The 18,556-nt window shown below is 51.3% G+C and overlaps 1 protein-coding gene across 12 annotated transcripts in view; it reads right to left on the reverse strand.

The window, feature by feature from the left end:
- FRMD4A (FERM domain containing 4A) overlaps positions 1–18,556 on the reverse strand; it is a 663,610-nt gene that overhangs the window by 19,225 nt on the left and 625,829 nt on the right. For all 12 annotated transcript variants that reach the window (XM_067030461.1, XM_067030468.1, XM_067030469.1 and 9 more), the window contains 6 exons: positions 14,737–14,870; positions 9,189–9,311; positions 6,022–6,250; positions 3,597–3,653; positions 2,071–2,308; positions 1,114–1,281 (listed from right to left, as the gene is read on the reverse strand). In XM_067030461.1, coding sequence (XP_066886562.1) covers positions 1,114–1,281; positions 2,071–2,308; positions 3,597–3,653; positions 6,022–6,250; positions 9,189–9,311; positions 14,737–14,870 — 949 coding nt within the window. The remainder of the gene's footprint in view (positions 1–1,113; positions 1,282–2,070; positions 2,309–3,596; positions 3,654–6,021; positions 6,251–9,188; positions 9,312–14,736; positions 14,871–18,556) is intronic.

Raw genomic sequence — 18,556 nt, forward strand, 5'->3', positions numbered from 1 at the left:
GCTGTCACCCCGGGTAGATGGCGAGGTCCCCACTGTGTGGCCCTCCTTGACTCGGGCCTCAGTTTCCTCTCTGGTCCCACCCCGCTCCATCCCTTTGTTCTGGCCACACCGGCCTCCTGGAACATGCTGAGTGCAGGCCTGTGTCTGGGGCCTTGACCCTGCAGTTCCCTGAATATCCTTAGAGCTTGCTACGCCCCTCCATCCAGGTCTCTGCTCAAATGTCACCCCATTAGAGAAGCCTTCTCCGATGCTCTCCTTTAAATGGTCTCTCCTTTCGCTCACCTGCCCTGTTCTTTTTTCTTCTCAGTACTTATCACCACTGACTTACTTCTTTACTGTGACTCTCTTCCTACTAAAACATCAGTCTGACGAGGGCACGGCGTGGTCTGTTTTGTCCACGGCTCTATGCCCAAGAACAGAACCTGGTACATACAGGCACTTGACAAACATCTGTTGCGTGAATGAGAGAATGAGAGGATGAATGGACAAGAGACTCTTGGCTGGAGAGCTCAGTCGTACCCTACATAAATGGTTCACCGCTTACAGAAGATCACACCATCTGTCCTTCGAGCTGCGGTCCCTACGGACTTAGTTTTAGAGAAAATGGAGTGATGGCTTTGGTTCTGCCTCTTTTTAGGAGAGGAAGGTGTGATTCACCGAAGCCTCACGTTTGCCTGTTCCTTTTGCTCTTGAATGAATTTACACCTTGGGGCATTAAAGGAAGTCCAGGATACGTGAGGACTGTCCAGTAAATCACCCCACCAGGGCAAGCTTGCTCCGGTCCCGGCGCGCTTCCCTGCTAACCCGCGCAGCCGCTCCGGCCTCCACGTTTGTGGCTTAGGAAAGCTCCTTCCATGCCCACTGCCTCCAGGGGATTATCCGACCAACTCCCGGTACCCACTGGGCGTGGACGGTGGGATATAACGTGTCTCTTGGCTCCCACGGGCTTCCGGCTGCCAGCTCAGTTCTTGATTCTGCTTCACTTAAAGAAGAACCTACCTCGCTGGTTCAGTCCTGACTCCAGCTCACGCCTTATCTGGGCCAGCGTGGGTCTAGCAATGCCAAATTCTACAAAGGCAGGTCTGGTCTAGGGAGGGAGATGGGTGGACTCACCTCGTGGAATGCACGTAGTGGGGACTCCGGACTCGGAGGTCGGGTGTGGACGGCATGCTGCACTGAGAGTTCCAGGGCGGGAGGCTGCGGATGGGGCTGGTCTGCAGGGAGCTGCCTCCCCCTCCCGCTTCAGCGCAGCTCCCCGTGCTGGGGAAGCGCTTGTGGCTACTGCAAAGCAGAGGAGGCCACGCTGGTCACGGCCAGACAGAGCTGCAGCTTCTCGCACGCAGGTCGCCGACTATGTATGGCCTTGGGCCTTCAATCTCGGTGTCGGGGAAGCTTGCCCGGGACTCCCCCAGAAGTGGGTGAGTCCTTATCCCTGACGCCCAGAGCAATGTGAGATGAAGACCCTCCCCGGACAGGCAGCGTGACTGTTCTGCAAAGCCCCTGCCCCGAACCACAGTTTCTGTTTTCTAAGAGACAGATATTTACCTGGCTGGGTACCCCCTGGGAGCTTTATAGGACACAGTGAAAGGGAAGGAGAAAAACAGAGCGGCAGTCCAAAAACGCCTTCCCAAACCCCTCTCTCCCACATCAGCTGCGTAATGAGCTGCTGATACACAGCTGAGATTACAGCTGTTCGGATCCAGGATTCTCGTGGCTGATAGATAGTTCAGGGATCTGAGCCGCTCTGGGACTCTTAACGAGCGGGCTCTCTCATTTGCCATTTCCGAGTACTGCTGCCTAAGATTTCCTAATTAATTAATTCCCATGGAATTTAACGACATTCAAGCCAGCGGCCAACACGTGGATTGGGGGCCCAGACCCCCGTTTCCCTGGGAGGGACGAATCTGCACCTCGAGCAGGTCAGCAGCAGAGGGCGCTGTGGCGCAGCCCTGCCGAAAGGCAGCGCCCGGGAGGCGCGCCCAGCGCGGCGGGGACCGGTGACTGCCCGATGCTACTTAGGACGGCCCTGGGAGTCGGCCCAAGCGCGGACAGCGACCTCGTGTGGCTCACCTGGAGTGACCGTGGGAGGAACGCTTCTTGACCTTCTCGTAAGGCTCATCTAAGGAGGACTCGCTCCACATTTTGGGCTTTATGGGCGACTTGTCATAGTCGTTGCGGTGATAGTGCATCTGCCTGAGTCCCTCCAGGGACTGGGGAGGGGGCGGCCGGTTGTGCGAGGGTGGCCGAGGAGGGAGCCCTTTGTGAGGGGACTGCAAGGGGGACAGTGTGCTGGTGACCTGAGAGTCTTCTGCACAAAGAGGAAAGAGAGGAAGTGAGCAAGCGTCCTCCTTCCCGCCCCGCCCCCCCCCCCCCCCCCCCACCGCCGCCGCCCTACCCCAACTCTGCCCAGACGTCAGACGTCAGCCGTCGGCGGGCATGTGCGACAATGTCACCCTTTTACCCTCGGATCGGTAAGGAAAGAGCCCCTGGCAGGAGCAAGCCTGCGATGGGGGGTGGGGCCCACGTGAAGCAACAATGCCGCTTGCGAGGTCTGGGGTCTGACACGTGGGCAGGAAACTGATCACAGGCGATGCATCAACATCCGCGAATGACAGTCTATCCCTCCCCCGTTACAGAGGAGTCTCCCTCAAACGTTCCCGTTTCCTCCCCTGCAGAGACTGGAGTCCACAGAGGCCACAGGCTGCACCTCTGATATTCTAATCACGCCCCCTGCTCCCTTGCAGGCCTGTCCTTTCCTCCCACCGGTGTAGTGAATTAAAATACGATAATCTGAGGGCAACGCAGATCTTTCATGTTCTCTGTCTGAATCGCCACCTACCACTGCCCGCCCGAGGTTTCCCTAAAGGGCAAAGAACGTAACCGCCACTTAATAGATTTCCGCGTCATTAATGCCTTGACCTCCCCAGGTTGGGTTTAAATCCATGGGAACCTTCTCAGAGATGCCTCTGGGTTTGGACGCCCTTCTTCCCCGATGTGTGATGGGCCGGGGGGGAGGGGACGGGTCACTTCTGTTTTTCTAAGAATTTCCCAGGAGAAGATGCTGAGAATCCCTAGGTTTTTAGAGGTCAATGGGAAATAAGAAGACAGTTTCCTAGGCCTGACCAGGAGTCTACAGGGACATCTCCCCTTCACGTTCACTATTTCTCAGGAAGGGGCAGAGGCTTGTTTGCTTCTGGCTACCCCCAGGCTCTGCTAGCAGGTTTCAATCTTTGTGACCCAAACCGATGGCCACCTCTTTCCTCCAGAAATTATAAAGACTCCAAAGGAAACTACGCGTGGTGTTTAAATTGTCTGTTCAGGTTAAAATGTGGTTTTGGCAACTAAAAAAGTAGAACACCATTCACGATCGCCTTAAATCTTACCTCCGGGCCACAGGACATAATAAAATTCCGACAGACGTGTGTTTCTGTAGCTACCACCCTCTCTCAGCCCAACAAATGACCAATGGGAAATGAAAGAACCACAGGGAACCCGGCGCCATGTTGGTCTGGCTCCTGGCTTTCCACTGGGCTGTCCCAGACTACACAGAGCTTAATCCCAGTCCCGAGTTCTCAAGCAGGAAACAGACAACCTACCATCTTCTAGAACAAGGGCATCTGACAGGGAACTGTCTTCGCTGGCAATATTTCCATCTGAGAAGACAAAAAGCAGAAGTCTATGAGGTGAGCACGTCCCTTGGGCATTTCTTCGGACAGTCCCTGTGCTGGGTCATGGCTCCACCCCCCCCACACCCCCCAACCAACCCCGACACCGCAATGCGCCCGGTCTTTGTTTCATTGGCGGCAACAGTGCGGGCAGTTTAATATCCAATACAAAGGCCACCTGGCCTGGCCAAGCCACGTCATCGTCCCAGCCCATCTCAGGGCGTGTTCTGACTCAACCCCAGGAAGTGCAGTGCTGTTTGTTTCCACAAGCGGAACGAGGGCGAGGAGCTTGGTTTGGCTCCTATGGCAGTAAACGGCTTCTCCATCAACTTCTTGAGTCCTTAGCAGACAAGACAAGCTTCTAAATAAATACAGCTTCTCTCTCCAAAGCCCGTTTTCATAGACACTATTCAGTTAACCATGAGAACACGCCCAGAGGGAGCCAGAAAGATGATCCCCCCCCATCACCGCCCGGGGAGACTGAGGGACGCCTGGGGAGGCGTGGTTTGTCTGAGGCTGCGCTGCTCTCCTGGCTAAGTCAGCAAAAGGTCCCAGGTCTTTAGATTCCAAGCTTAATGTTTTCTCTCTTCAAATAACAACCCAGGCTAAGGCGAGCAAGAAGAACATGAATCACTCCTCTAACCCAAGTGGGCTCGTTGTGTGATGAAACGTTATTTCAAGGAGGCAGCAAAATGGAGAAGGTGCATCCTTGAGGGGTTAAAAACGAACGGCTACGGGCACAGGTGGGACCAAGCTGGTCAGACAGCGATTTACAAACAGCCCCTGCTGGCCGTCCTCACTGAACGGCCCTCGCCGGGCACGCCGGCAGACCACGCTCTTCCGTGGTTGACCAGCAGGACGCCTGTCCGTCGGTGCCCTTCCCAGGCTCTGTCAGCCTTGCTGACGTTTCCACAGTGCTGGGACCCCCCCCCCTCCACCGTCCCTTCAAGGGGGGCCAGAAGGAGGTCCCAAGAGGCATGAGACAGAGGAGGGCTGGCTGAACGCAGCTCTGTTAGGGAAAGTGACAAAGCCTTGGCCGGTGACAAAGGGGCGAGGTGGGGAAGGACAGCTATTCCACATTACCTACAGCAAAAGGATTTTTTTTAATGATCTCCCTCACTTTTAACTAGGAATTCGCTTTATTCCTATCACTTGATGAACTATGAGCAACTAGGAGACACAGCCTCGACTGGCATCGAGTCACCAGTAAATCACCCCTCCCCCGGGGTGCCCCCGTTTTTAGGCTGCAGCAAAATATATCAGTATATGTAACGGGGGTAAAACACACGTAACGTAAAATTGACCATTTTGGCCATTTTTACTGTTCGGCTCGGTGGCGTTAAGTACATTCGCATCGTTGCGCAGCCGACACCGCCATCGCCTCCAGAACGTCTGTCACCTCCCCAAACTGAAACTCTGTCCCCGTGAGGCAGCAACTCGCTCTTCCCCTCCCCCAGTGCCCCCGGGAACCTCTCTTCTACTTTCTGTCTTCCTGGAGCAAAAATATTTTAAATTTGTATAAACTATGAAAGAAGACTTGATATATATTTTAAAGAATTTGGTAAACAATAAGCTGTATTCAGGGAACTATATTAAAGTATCGTGTAATAACCTATAAGCATCTGAAAAAGAATACACGTATCTATTCTTTTGTGAATCACTTTGCTGTAAACCTGAAACTCACACAGCGTGATACTACTATACTTCTATTAAAAGAAAAAGAATTTGCTGACTTAAAAAAAAAAAAAGGATCATAATAGTTGGAGAGACTTGACGGTTGGTGGTGAATTCTGGGGTATTTCCTACTCGTGTTCACCGCATATAATCCTCACCCACTTCTAACCCCTCCCGATCAGAGTTTGGGGCTCTAGACCACCAGAGGGGGGCAGTCCAGTCCTCCCCAGCTTAAGCACTGGGACAGGAGCCCCTGGAGACAGATAAGGGCTGCGGGGATGCTGGCCTCAGGGTGCCTGAGGCACCCACCTCTCCTTCCAGACCTGGGTAGGGTGACCAGGTCTCTGAGGACCTTGGAGCCCGGGCTGGCCCCGGGCTCAGCCCCCGGTGAGGGCCGAGAGGGGCGTTCTCCCAAGAGGCCATCGAGAGGGACGATGATCGTTTGATTTGTGTAAAATCCCTTCTATCTCTGGATCTGAGCGCACGTTATTGCTCTCGTTGCTGCCACGTCTTTCTAGTTGCATTTTATGGATGGAAAAATTAAGGTACAGGGTAGTGAAGCAGCTTGCTGGGTCGCTCGGGGGGCTGGGCTTTCGGTTCATGCCTTGGACGAAGACCCAGTCCTCTGAGGGTCGGTGGAGGGAGGGCGGCACCCGCAGTGGGGAGTGGGCTTGGCACTGACCTTCGATGATCAGCGAGGCCCGCTGGGTGGGTTTCTTCCCGGACTTGACGCGGTTCTCGTTGATGGCGCTTTCAATCTCCTGCAGCTTCTTCAGTGCGTTCAGGTAAGAGGTCTTCCTCTGCTTCTTCAGTTTTTTGCTCACGTTAGGGTCACTGGCCAGGCGGCGGGCAGCCTCCGTAATCTGGGACTGAATGGCAAACTCCCGCTCCAGGCGTTCCAGCTCGGCCTCCTGTGAGAAGCAGACCACACGTAGGAGGATTTAGCGGGATGCCGAGCGGGGTGACACCCGTCCTCCCGCCCCCGCGCCAGGCCGGCGAGCCTCCGTCCCTGGAGGCCAACCCGGCCCCGCCCCGCGGCGGCCAGGGCCCTGGACACGCCCACTGTTGAGACTCTCGGGCCCCCGTTCCATCCCGGAGACACGCACCGTCCCTGAGAAGCGGGGAGCTTCCTTGTTGCAGGCCTGGGGGGTCACTAGGGTTCATTTCCAGGGTCTCCAGCAAGGCTCTCAGAGACCCAGCCTTCCTGGCAATGCAGAGCCCACTGGGTTGGTGTTTCCTTCCCATGCGCAGTGCTGCGGGCTTTGCTAACGGGCTCCCGTGGGGGCCCCCTGCACACACGCCCTCGGCCTCTTGCATTTTGAGCCCTGCATGCCGGGCCTTGCCCGCACTCACTCACGCGTCCTCCGGAAGCTCTTTTCGCAAAAGCTCCGGCTGTCCGCTCGCACCCGCCTCTGCGTAAAACTTCCACTGGGTGACCGGCGGCCGCGGCCCGAGTGTGGACGGCCGGTAGTGGAGCCGGGTCCCCTGCTCCTTGGACCACTCTTGGGCGCTCCTTCCTCTCCTCTGTGCCTGCCTCCCTCCTCTACTCCCCCCCTCACTTTGGCCCAAAGGAGCCCACGGATGAATGTTCCCTTCAAAGGGAGTTGCGGACCCGGCAGAAATGCAGCTGCGGCTGCCAGAAGACGCCTGGCGGACCCAAAGGATGAAATCAGGGCCAGCGTACTCGCTGTGGCTTCTCTGTGGCTCAGCTGGTGCCTTTTTCAAACGCCGACCAGCGAGGCCAGGGGAGCCCAAGCACGCATCTTGCTCTGGGCGGGGGGTGGGGGGGGTGTCCACGTTCTGGCTAAAGCCCGAAAGGAACGGATTTAACCGTGGAGGAGGAGATCACCAAGTTTGCTGGGGCCAAGAGACCTTCCGAATTACAGGCCGATACAACAGCCTCGCCTCTCGGCCCCGTGTGCCAGGTTGGGTGCCTCCATCAGGTACAAAACTCTGAGCTGGACTTCACCTCCCCTTGAGCACTGAAGGGAGGGGGTCCAGGGGTGACGGTGGAAGGTGAGCATTAAAGGAACTATTATTAACATTAAGGGTCTAATAAACTCCCCAGTTCCTGCAAATGGCCGCTGCGTTCCTTCCCTGGAGGAGAGGGACAAGGTGGACTCCTGCCAGGGGCCTTGAGAGAAACAAGTCAACAAGGACAAAGCCTCGCAGCTGCTCGCGGGGGCTGTCAGGGCAGCCCTGGCCCAAGACACCGACCCGGAGTTTTGTGGGAGCCCAGGACAAACGCTTGCTACCTAAACCGAGCCAAGGACGAGGCTGGCAGCCCGTCTGGTCTGCATAGATGGCCGCCTGCCTTGCGTGAACAAGGACGTCAAGGGCGTTCCCAGGAGAAACGGGCATTTCCCAGCGATGTCTGCAGGGACAGGTGAGGAGACAGGAAGGCAGTGGGATTCTCAGGGCGCGTGAGTCGTCTTTTACTGGAAAGTGTGCAGGAGGCACCAGGAGGAGGTGTGGCAGGACCTCGGGAAGAACAACGGCCTGCAGGCGGGTGGCGCTCATTCATGGGGGGGGGCGGTCTCCCCCGGATCCTTTAGTGCGGGTGTCTGCCCAGCACAAGAGGACTGGAAGTTTCCAGGCAATTACGATGACAGCTGGGTTTGAAAAATACTCCACCAGATGGTTTCCTAAGTCCCAGCGGCCCGCACCCCAGTTCTGACCCCGGGAAAGTCCCAGGCGGGCCCCAGCCCAGCACACCTTCTCCAACACCTCCTCCTGTTTACTGAGCGTCCAGCAGGTGTCAGCGCCGAGCTGAGTATTTTCCGTGCACCGGCTCTCTTAATCCCAGTCAACAGCGAGAGAAATGAGGGTTCCAAAGTTCATTTCACAGAAGAGGAAAAGCGCCTCCAGAGCTGGGTGAAGCATTCTGGCGCATCCAACAGTGCTCCCAGCACCCGGGGACGGGGACCTGCTATCACAGATCTCAGGAGACCGAGCCACCCCTTCCACCGTCTCCAGGGCACGCGTGTTCCCTTCTCTGCTCAGCCCGATGCTAACCCACCGCACGTGTCACGTGAGAACGTGGCTCCTCGCACTTTGTAAAAGACTGAATGCGCACAGAATTCCTGTCTCCACTGGCTTTGGTTCCTGCCCTGTTCAGCCCTCTACTCAATAGCGTTGTAATGAGTAACTGTATTCGGAATAAATTTGGAAAGACGTTTCCCGGACGTGCCCCTGGGGCCTGCGGTGCGCCTGGCCTTGAATTTCTCTTGGTTTGACACTGGATCACTTATTAACCAGCTGGAGACCCAAGGCTCCCCTGCCCCCAGATCTGAACTCTCCAGTCCCAGCCCCCGCCGAGGTTTAGTCCAAAGAGGGTAAAGTGAGGGGTGCTCAAGCTCGGGCAGTGATTTTAGCAGCCGGCTGGAGTTAGGACGGCCGAGGGCAGGCCCGACTGTCTTTCCCCAGCCAGCGGCATCTCTGCACCTGCTGGTGTGCCCTCAGTGTCCTTTCTTCTTTGGTCGTTTTCTGTCAGAGAGCAGACAGTACGCTTGGCTCTCAGTGACAAAGAGCCGGGAGAAGAACACATGAGTGTTATGGACCATTCTCCCATTAACGTTGCTGCTCGCGACAGGCCTGTTGACTTAGACACACGGCCTCCACAGAGATCAAAATGCTTACAAAGTAACGCAAGGTGGCCAATCCAATCAATGGGAGCCACATACCGACCGAGCAGCTAACTTAAGAAAAGGTAAAAGGAGAGCAACTCGGGAGGAAAGAGGAAATGGCATCCGGTAGAATGGAAACATCCTTATAGAATACCGAGGCGCCCTCACAAACGGGCAAGGGAGGCGGGTGTAAGACAGTCCAGCCACAGAGAGAAGCACGTACCTCTCCTTTGGGCAGGATTTTCTGCTCGTCCAGTTTGAAGGCTGTCCCGATTCTCCTTCGAACAATCGGTGGTTCCTCTCCTGGATCCAGGGGATACTCCACGGGCAGTTTTCCCGTCAGCTCCTGCGGAAGTGGGACAGCAAGAGGGGACAAGGAGTCAGGGTGGGGTACACGACTGGCTTCTAGGACATACACACACACTTCAAAGCACAGATCCAATGCACAGATTCGAAACCATAATCTGACGCAATACAATTTCCTTTCTCCAAAAACGGAGGAGAATATAGTCCTTCCTTTCCAGAACAGAGGCACTTGGAAAAGATTCTCCCCAAAGTAAATTCCTGTCGGGTATAAATAAAATCGCTACTGATTTTCATCATAAAAACCCGAATCTCATTCACTTGTTAATTTGACACGTGTCTGGCGTGTCTCCCACAAACCTGTTGACGCCACACAGCCAGCAAGCACAGAGGCAACAGGAGGTCTCTGGTCTTTCCGGCTCCAAACTCTGTGCTGCTTTCACTGCACCAAATATCTGCGTTTAAAATGGGTCTTTCAAATGAGTTTTCTTAGGAAGCGTGGTATCTATACGGCAAATTCCAGAAAAGGGCATTATAACTTGGAAACTGAGTATGAGTAAAAATTATTCTACTCTGGCCAGATGCTCAAGGAACAGGCCGAGTTGAAAAGACACTCAATGTGTACAAATACGCGTTTCAGTCGAAACTGAAAATATAATCCATATTACTGACAAGGCCACTTAAAAGAAAATCTGGCGTATGGGCGTTCGGGGCTCTGGAAATCTAACTGCCCGGAGTATGACGGCAGTGGATTTAGTCGACAGACCACCGTGGTGACAATGGTCCCGGGCGGTCGCTGGAAGGTCTGTGGGATGATTCAGGGTTAGAATTAGGCTTTATATGAGCAGCTTATGTCTGGGCTCAATAGAGATCATATCTGAGTCAGCAGCTCATCCACGTGGTAGAGTCCAGGCGTCCATGCGAGGAGTCACTTCCAGGGACCAGAAAACCCTGGGAGACCCACTGCCTGCCTCCCAGGGACCGGTGGCCCTTCCAGGCAGAGCCCAGCCCTGGTCTCCAGGCCCAAATCAACACAGATGGTGCACAAAGACCCACGGCAGGCTCTCCTCGGGAACATCCATCACCCACACAGAAAGCTCCTGTGCCGGGCAGCCTCGTTAGGGCAGGAAAGCCCCGGTCATCAGATTCCACGGGCAGCCTGACCTTCGAACGGGAGGAGTGACATGGCTTCTCTGTGCCACGGCTGCGTGTACACACTGGGGGGTGTGTCTGTACACACTGGGGTATGTGTGTGTCGGGGGGGTACACCCGGCACGTACGAGCACACCCACTCGCGGCGATCCTGGGTTCAGGCCACTGGGAAGTGACCTCTTGGACTTTTTATGCCGCACTGTAAGCATTTCAGAGCACAGTGCCCAACTCTTTGAGTATGAAATGCTCTGCAGTTTTCTTCCCTGTTTTTTTTTTTTCTTCTTTTTCTAAACGTGGTTCAAATGTCTCCCAAGTAGTTGTGTGTTTATTCTGCAACATTTCACTTGCTTCCCTAAAAGTCTGCCTATAAATAACATATTGAGGCTTTCATACTATTAGGACTTTCTGTTTTACTTTGAAACTTATAAAAAGGAGGGAAAAGTTGTTAAAATGGCCCATGGATTTATAACTGTAAAGAGCCTGTGGTTTTCTAACACAACATTGCAAATCAACTATAGTCTAATATAAAACAAAAAATTTTAAAAATCTATGAAAAATTTAAATGCTGTCTCTAAGTTTGTGAATTTAAGCTACTACAACGTAAAAGAAATAGTGAACAGCTGTATTAGTAATTACTGCAAATTGAGAATCTGTACTGTCCCAGCAAGAGTACCAGTCCTCCCCAGAATAATGAAATAAAACTTTAAGAAAGAAGAAGAAGAAAAAAAAGAGTCTGTGGTTTAAAAACAAAATATCTTTTTCAAAAATGAAGCTACTGATTTTCCACCATCTGCTTGGAGGTATTTGAGTCCAAGGCCTTGATTCTCCATATTTAATCTGACATCCTGTGTAACGAGAGCCGCCTGGGGAAGGAGGAATTTAACACACTCTTGAGGAGGGCTCGGCCGGGTTCCCTTTCTCTTCTTATGTCGGTTACGTTTTGCCAGACGCTCCCACAGCACCTCATTCTGGCTGCCCCACACCCCAGGGGACAAACAGTACTTCTGGATGCCCTTAGCTGGGGGGGGGGGGGAGGTGACCCAGAAGGCGCAGGACAGAGTCAGGACAGACGTTCTCCTGCCCGCTAACCACAGAGGAGTCAGGAGAATGTGGCGGCTTCTCGTGAAGTTTCTTCTGTTGCTGCACTCCTGTTTTCTGGTGTCCACACAGTAAGAAGCAGGAGCTTTGTTTTCCTTATTCTCCTTTTATTTTTACGCGAGGCACAGAGACCTTCACCAGGCATGTTACCCTTGCCTGGGCATGTTTCGCCAGCTTTCTGACGCTGACTTCCCTGCTGGGTTTAGGGATGCTGCCGTTATTAAAAACACGACAAGGCTTTACAAATTATTAAATGCAGACACCCACACCCATGTTTTCTCAATCCTTCCAGCGTATTCTTTACAAAAAGATTGCTGATATTAACAGTATCTCAGAGCACATCCCCCAGCTGGGACAACTGCTTTCCCAAGATTTGCAAAGGATTTGCGCTAATGTGGGTCTGCTTTGAGCGGCTCCGGTTTGAATCAATCCAGAGCATAATTAAGCCAAACTGAACCGTACTATGATCTCATTCTGTGGCCCCTTGTTTCATTCTTCCTGGGGCCAGGCGTTAGGACCGGGGGGAGGGGAGTAGGGCTCTTCAACTTAGTTTGGGAACCTCTTTCCACTTCCCTTTCTGAACTGTTGACCAGCAGAGCTCCTTGTAATGTTATATGCAGAACGCTCTCTCTCCTGAGGGCTCCCACCCCATGGTGTCTGTGTGCAAAGCACATGCACACGTGTATGCACACACACACGCACGGCATCGCGAGACGCGTTAAAAAATCAAGTCTTCAGGGGCTTCCCCGGTGGCGCAGTGGTTGAGAATCCGCCTGCCGATGCAGGGGACGAGGGTTCGTGCCCCGGTCCAGGAGGATCCCACGTGCCGCGGAGCGGCTGGGCCCGTGAGCCGTGGCCGCTGCGCCTGCGCGTCCGGAGCCTGCGCTCCGCAACGGGAGAGGCCGCAGCAGTGAGAGGCCCGCGTACAGCCAAAAAAAAAAAAAAAGAAAGAAAAAATCAAGTCTTCAAACATGATAACAAGGAGGTGTGGAATAAGCAGAAGGTGGTGGAAATAGATGTTCAAATAGAGACAGTGACCCACCACAGTCTCTAAATCCCAATGAGACATGAGCCTTGTGTATATATCCACTTGAGGAAGCATTGCTTTGCCTAAAATTAAAAGATTTTTTAGATGACTAGGCTAGGATTTCATTTACAAATAGCTCATGTGGCCCAATATCCAAAAAACAAACGACCCAATCAAAAAATGGGCAGAACACCTAAACAGACATTTCTCCAAAGAAGACATACCAATGGCCAAAAAGCACATGAAAAGACACTCAACATCGCAGAGAGAAATGCAAATCAAAACTACGAGAGGGACTTCCCTGGTGGCGCAGTGGTTAAGAATCCGCCTGCCAATGCAGGGGACACGGGTTTGATACGTGGTCCGGGAAAATCCCACATGCCGCAGAGCAACTAAGCCCATGGGCCACAACTACTGAAGCCTGCGAGCTCTAGGGCCCGTAAGCCACAACTACTGAGCCCACATGCCACAACTACTGAAGCCCACACGCCTAGAGCCTGTGCTCTGCAACAAGAGAAGCCATCGCAATGAGAAGCCCGCGCACCGCAGCAAAGAGCAGCCCCCGCTCGTGTCAGCTGGAGAAAAAGCCCGCGTGCAGCAACGAAGACCCAACGCAGCCATAAATAGATAAATAAATTTATATTAAAAAATAAAAACTACAATGAGATATCACCTCACACCAGTCAGGATGGCCATCATCAAAAACTCTACAAACAATAAATGCTGGAGAGGGTGTGAAGAATGTAATTCCTACTGTGGGTGGGAATGTAAATTGGTACAGCTAGTGTGGAGAACAGTACTAAGGTTCCTTAAAAAAATAAAAATAGGGTTCCCTGGTGGCACAGTGGTTGAGAGTCTGCCTGCTGATGCAGGGGACGCGGGTTCGTGCCCCGGTCCGGGAGGATCCCACGTGCCGCGGAGCGGCTGGGCCCGTGAGCCATGGCTGCTGAGCCTGCGCGTCTGGAGCCTGTGCTCCGCAACGGGAGAGGCCACAACAGAGAGAGGCCCGCGTACCGCAAAAAAATAAATAAATAAAAAATAAAAATTAAAAAAAAAAAAAAAAAAAAATAGAATTACCATACAATCTAGCAATCCCACTCCTGGGCATATATCCGGAGAAAAACTTGGTTCAAAAGTATACATGCACCCCAATGTTCACAGCAACACTATTTACAATAGCCAGGACATGGAAGCAACCTAAATGTCCATCAACAGAGGACTGGATAAAGAAGATGTGGTGCATGTATACAATGGACTATTACTCAGCCATTAAAAAGAATGAAATAATGTCATTTGCAGCAACATGGATGGACCTGGAGATTGTCATACTGAGTGAAATAAGTCAGACAGAGAAAGACAAATACCATATATTGCTTATATGAGGAATCTAAAAAAAAAATAATACAAATGAACTTATTTACAAAACAGAGACAGACTCACAGACTTAGAGAATGGACTTAACGGTTACCAGGGGGGAAAGGCAGGGGGGGATAGATTGGGAGTTTGGATTGAAATATACACACTGCTATATTTAAACAGAAAAGCAAGAAGGACCTACTGTAAAAACAAAACAAACAAACAAACAACAACTAAAGGAAAAAAATGCATCATCTACCAAAAAAAAAAAAAAGTGAAAGATTGACCAGATCATGAGTTTTGAAGGGGATTTTCTATCAAGTGCAATATCAAGTGCAACCCTGACTTCCTTGCTGATCCCCAAAGGTGCTCCTCAGGACGATTTCCAAAGATAAATCTGAGCTACACTCAAGAGAAACAGAAGCCACCACAAGGATAAACTCAGGCACAAGATCTCAGGAAGCTGGCAGACCATTCCCTCCAGCGTGGGAACTAGCACACGAGGAAATGCTTTACAAACTACGGGGCGTCATGCAGATGTTGTTGTTTACAGCTGTTATTATGACTGTTATTACCACTTGTCATTTGGCCCCTAGTGGGGTCCCTCTTGGGATTCTGCCAGGACCCACTTTCACTGCTGTCAGAGTGTTTTCATTATGGTCCAAGACTCCTGTTTCTGAGGGGCTTATCCCGGGGGCTGGGGGTCGCCAACAGAAGAGGGCTGGCTTCCCTCTTATGCCCTTTAGGACGCCTACCCTTGCCTTTTATAAATACGTGAGGACAGATGAGGGCACAGACGACACAGAGCCCCACAGGGCGGACCGGCGATGCTTACCGCTTCTCGGAGGCAGAGTCTCTTCAGCTCTTCCAGCCGCTGGCGAAGCGTTTCCTCCAGAGCCTCCTGCCTGGATTTCAAGGCTGCCAGCATGTCTTTCTTGGCCGACTGCGAGCTATCCGATTCCTGAGAACCTGTCAATTAACAGTGGGGTTACTAGGCCAGCTGACCAGGGGACGCACATCTGGACCACAAAGGAGCTGAACCGGAGCCCACGCTGTGACTGTGGGATTTATCCCAGGAATCAAGAGAGTGTGAAATAAAACAGGTGCTCTGACCTCCAGGCGTGAGGAGCGGATTCTCAGCACTTCGGGGAATTTACAGCTGGTCAGAGGGACAGGCGGGAAGATTTACACGCCTCTTCTTTGATTAGCTTAAGATAAGTCACACACCCATTTTAATTTCACTAGCAAACTTTAATAGACCATGAAGGGGAAAGTAAAGTTTAAGCCAGCCATTTTAATACAAAGTTTTAACATTTTCTATTTAAAAACGCTTATTTTTGCTTAGCACAAAGATAATGCATGTTTATCATAAAAATTTTGAAAATGTAGACATGTCTAAAAATAATCCAGGGCTTCCCCGGGGGCGCAGTGGTTGAGAGACCGCCTGCCGATGCAGGGGACGCGGGTTTGTGCCCCGGTCCGGGAGGATCCCACGTGCCGCGGAGCGGCTGGGCCCGTGAGCCGTGGCCGCTGAGCCTGCGCGTCCGGAGCCTGTGCTCCGCAACGGGAGGGGCCACAACAGTGAGAGGCCCGCGTACCACATTAAAAAAAAAAAAAAATCCATAAGCTAGTCACCCAGAGATAACCACTGTCTTGCATTTTCTTTTAGCCCTTTTACCTAAGCACATATATTTTAAAAATAAAATTAGATTTGTATTGTATTTTTTGAACTCGAGGCTGTATCATGAGCAAATTCCCTCCTGATAAAAGTTATACATATTTTTATACGCAGCACAGAACTATCTGCTTGATGATTCAAATAGCAGACCGCTAGATAGGAAACCCTTGTGGAAGGCAGACTGTTAACCAAACAAAAAAAAAAAAGGAAAATATGCTGAAATGCCAACTGGAGAGATTTAGGGTAGACCAGAGAATCATTTCTGCGCTGCCATGTTTGGATTGTGAAATAGGTTTCCTGCAGTGAAGCTATTATACCTTTTCTACCTGGGTGGCTAGACAAGGCGCCTGGACTCCCTGAGAAAGGAAAAGCTGATTATTCCTTGCTTCTCGTGTCCATGGAGAGCAGAAGTCTTAGCCATGGATGGGCGTTACTGGGTGTGCCTTCAAGGGCCTCACATCATGCCATCCGCAACGGCATCAAATGACATCGAATACCTGGGTGTTCATCTAACGGAAGATGGACAAGATCTGTACAATGAAAAGTATTAATACTCTGCTGAGAAAAACGAAAGACCTCAAACAAGAGAGAGATGTAGTCTGGTCATGGATTGGAAGCCAGACGTTGTAATGATGTCAATTCTTCAGGAACTAAATCAGAGAATCATTGCAACACCAGTAAAAATTCTAGTGGGATTTGTTGCAGTGAGGGGTAGGAATTGTATTGCCTTAGGAAACATTTCGGGACGATTCAGTGAATCAATGACAGATTTGACAATGATCCAATCAGAATTCCCAGAGTCGACTGTTCTGTTTCTTCCAGTGTTTAAAGAAGGCGTCTCAGAATCACAAGACTAGAAAGGACCTCTATGCTTTTGTATCAAAAACTCTGTGACGGGGACTTCCCTGGTGGTCCAGTGGTTAAGACTCCACGTTCCCAACATAGGGGGCCGGGGTTCGATCCCTGGTCAGGGAACCAGATCCCGCATGTCGCAACTAAGAGCCTGAATGCCACAACTAAAGAGACCGCATGCCGCAACTAAGAGCCTGAATGCCGCAACTAAAGAGCCCGCGTGCTGCAACGAAGATCCCCCAGGTGGCAACAAAGTTCCTGCGTGCCGCAACTAAGACCTGGTGCGGCCAAGTAAATAAATAAATAAATACTATTAAAAAACAATAACCACCACCCCATGATGCTCAAATCATCCCCATAAATATAAGATTTGACTCTTATTTATGCTCTGAGCAGGAATCCACATATTCCCTCAATTACCAGGCACCTAAGTTCTTATAACCCTAATCTTCAAGAAATCTCAGTGTTTAGGTACAAATACATGTTGACTCATTCTAGCTTGAAATACAGAATCTCCATCACTGCGGGAATGTACCATCTTTATGCCTCCACAGTAGCTAATAAATATTAGCTTGAATAAACAAACGAATAAATGTTGTCAATCGTATGGCTGGATGCTATAATTAAGCTGTATCTTATCTCCATAAAGAAATCTAGTACCTGTGGGTTGTTTCTTTATAGAAGCGACCTTCCAAACTTTTAATCCTTTTTGTAGCTCTTTCCTGGATTTCGTCCTGCTTCAATCGCATGTTTCCAAATTCAACAGCAAACTGAAACGAAAGCTTGACCCTCACGAAATCTCCATTACCTCATGCCTCTCGGATACTAAATCCACATGGTGTCATATCATGTGACACACGGCTGGACATTATTGCAGGCTCCCCTTTTTGCAATGCGTCAGGGTTTCTACCCCCATAAGTCAATTACCCTGAGCTTATTAGTCTTGAACTATCTCCAGTCTACATTCATCAAAGGTAACACAGCTAAATCATTTTGAATCTTAATCTTGTTCCCCGAGTCCCAGCCACCAATCACAGGTGAAGACGCAGGAAAATTTAATGAGCTACGCTCTAATATTCCATCATCTAAAGAATTAATAAGAAGGTAAAATAATACTGGAAGGAAGTCAGACTTTAGATTTAAAAACCAGACCTGGGGGGGCTTCCCTGATGGCACAGTGGTTGAGAGTCCGCCTGCCGGTGCAGGGGACGCGGGTTCGTGCCCCGGTCCGGGAAGATCCCACGTGCCGCGGAGCGGCTGGACCCGTGAGCCGTGGCCGCTGGGCCTGCGCGTCCGGAGCCTGTGCTCCGCAACGGGAGAGGCCACAACAGTGAGAGGCCCGTGTACTGCAAAAAAAAAAAAACAACAAAAAAACCAGACCTGGGGAAACTTGGGTCCGAGAAGATGAAAGGATTTCTAGCACAAATGAAAAATTAATTGTTTTCCTTCCTTGCCTAACCTCTCAATAGGAGATGATGATCTATGAAGTCAAACCTAAGAATGAACTATATTCAAGAATGGTAAAAATCACAATGTTAAACTCTGGGTGGAAAAGCCCAGAATTTTTGGATGATCTGATCTCTCGTTATGGATTAGTTAAGCTTTGGTCTTGAGCTTGTTAGCACTACCTAAATTATGATTACTTATAATAATTAGCCTAAATACCACACCCATATAAGACAGAGTGATGGTTCAAGAGGCCGTCTCCATATCTGGCACCTCTAACGCTGGCTGGCTCTGCTTCACACCTTTACTCTTGAAGTTGCTTCATGAGGAATATGGTGCCAGGTGCCAAGTTAAGTCTTTGCACAGTAAGTGAGTTGGCCTGGCCTAGACACGCAGAGTTCCATTTTCATCTAACCTGGATGGCGGGTAAAGGGTAAAACGATCCGGTCTTTAATGCACCCTAAACCACTCACCAGACAGATGACCTTGGACGAGTGACCAGCCCTCCTCAATCTGCTGTAAAGACTAATGAGATCACGCACATCCGGCACTGAGCTTGTGCCTGGGACAGGCAACCCCCCCCCCCCCCCCCCCATCTAGGGCCGACTGAACTTGAGTAAGTGCACACACCCGCACAGGGACATACCGGCTAGAATGAGAAAGAGAGAAACGACTGAAA

Source organism: Kogia breviceps, chromosome 3 (genome assembly GCF_026419965.1).
Source record: "Kogia breviceps isolate mKogBre1 chromosome 3, mKogBre1 haplotype 1, whole genome shotgun sequence".
NCBI lineage: Eukaryota > Metazoa > Chordata > Mammalia > Artiodactyla > Physeteridae > Kogia > Kogia breviceps.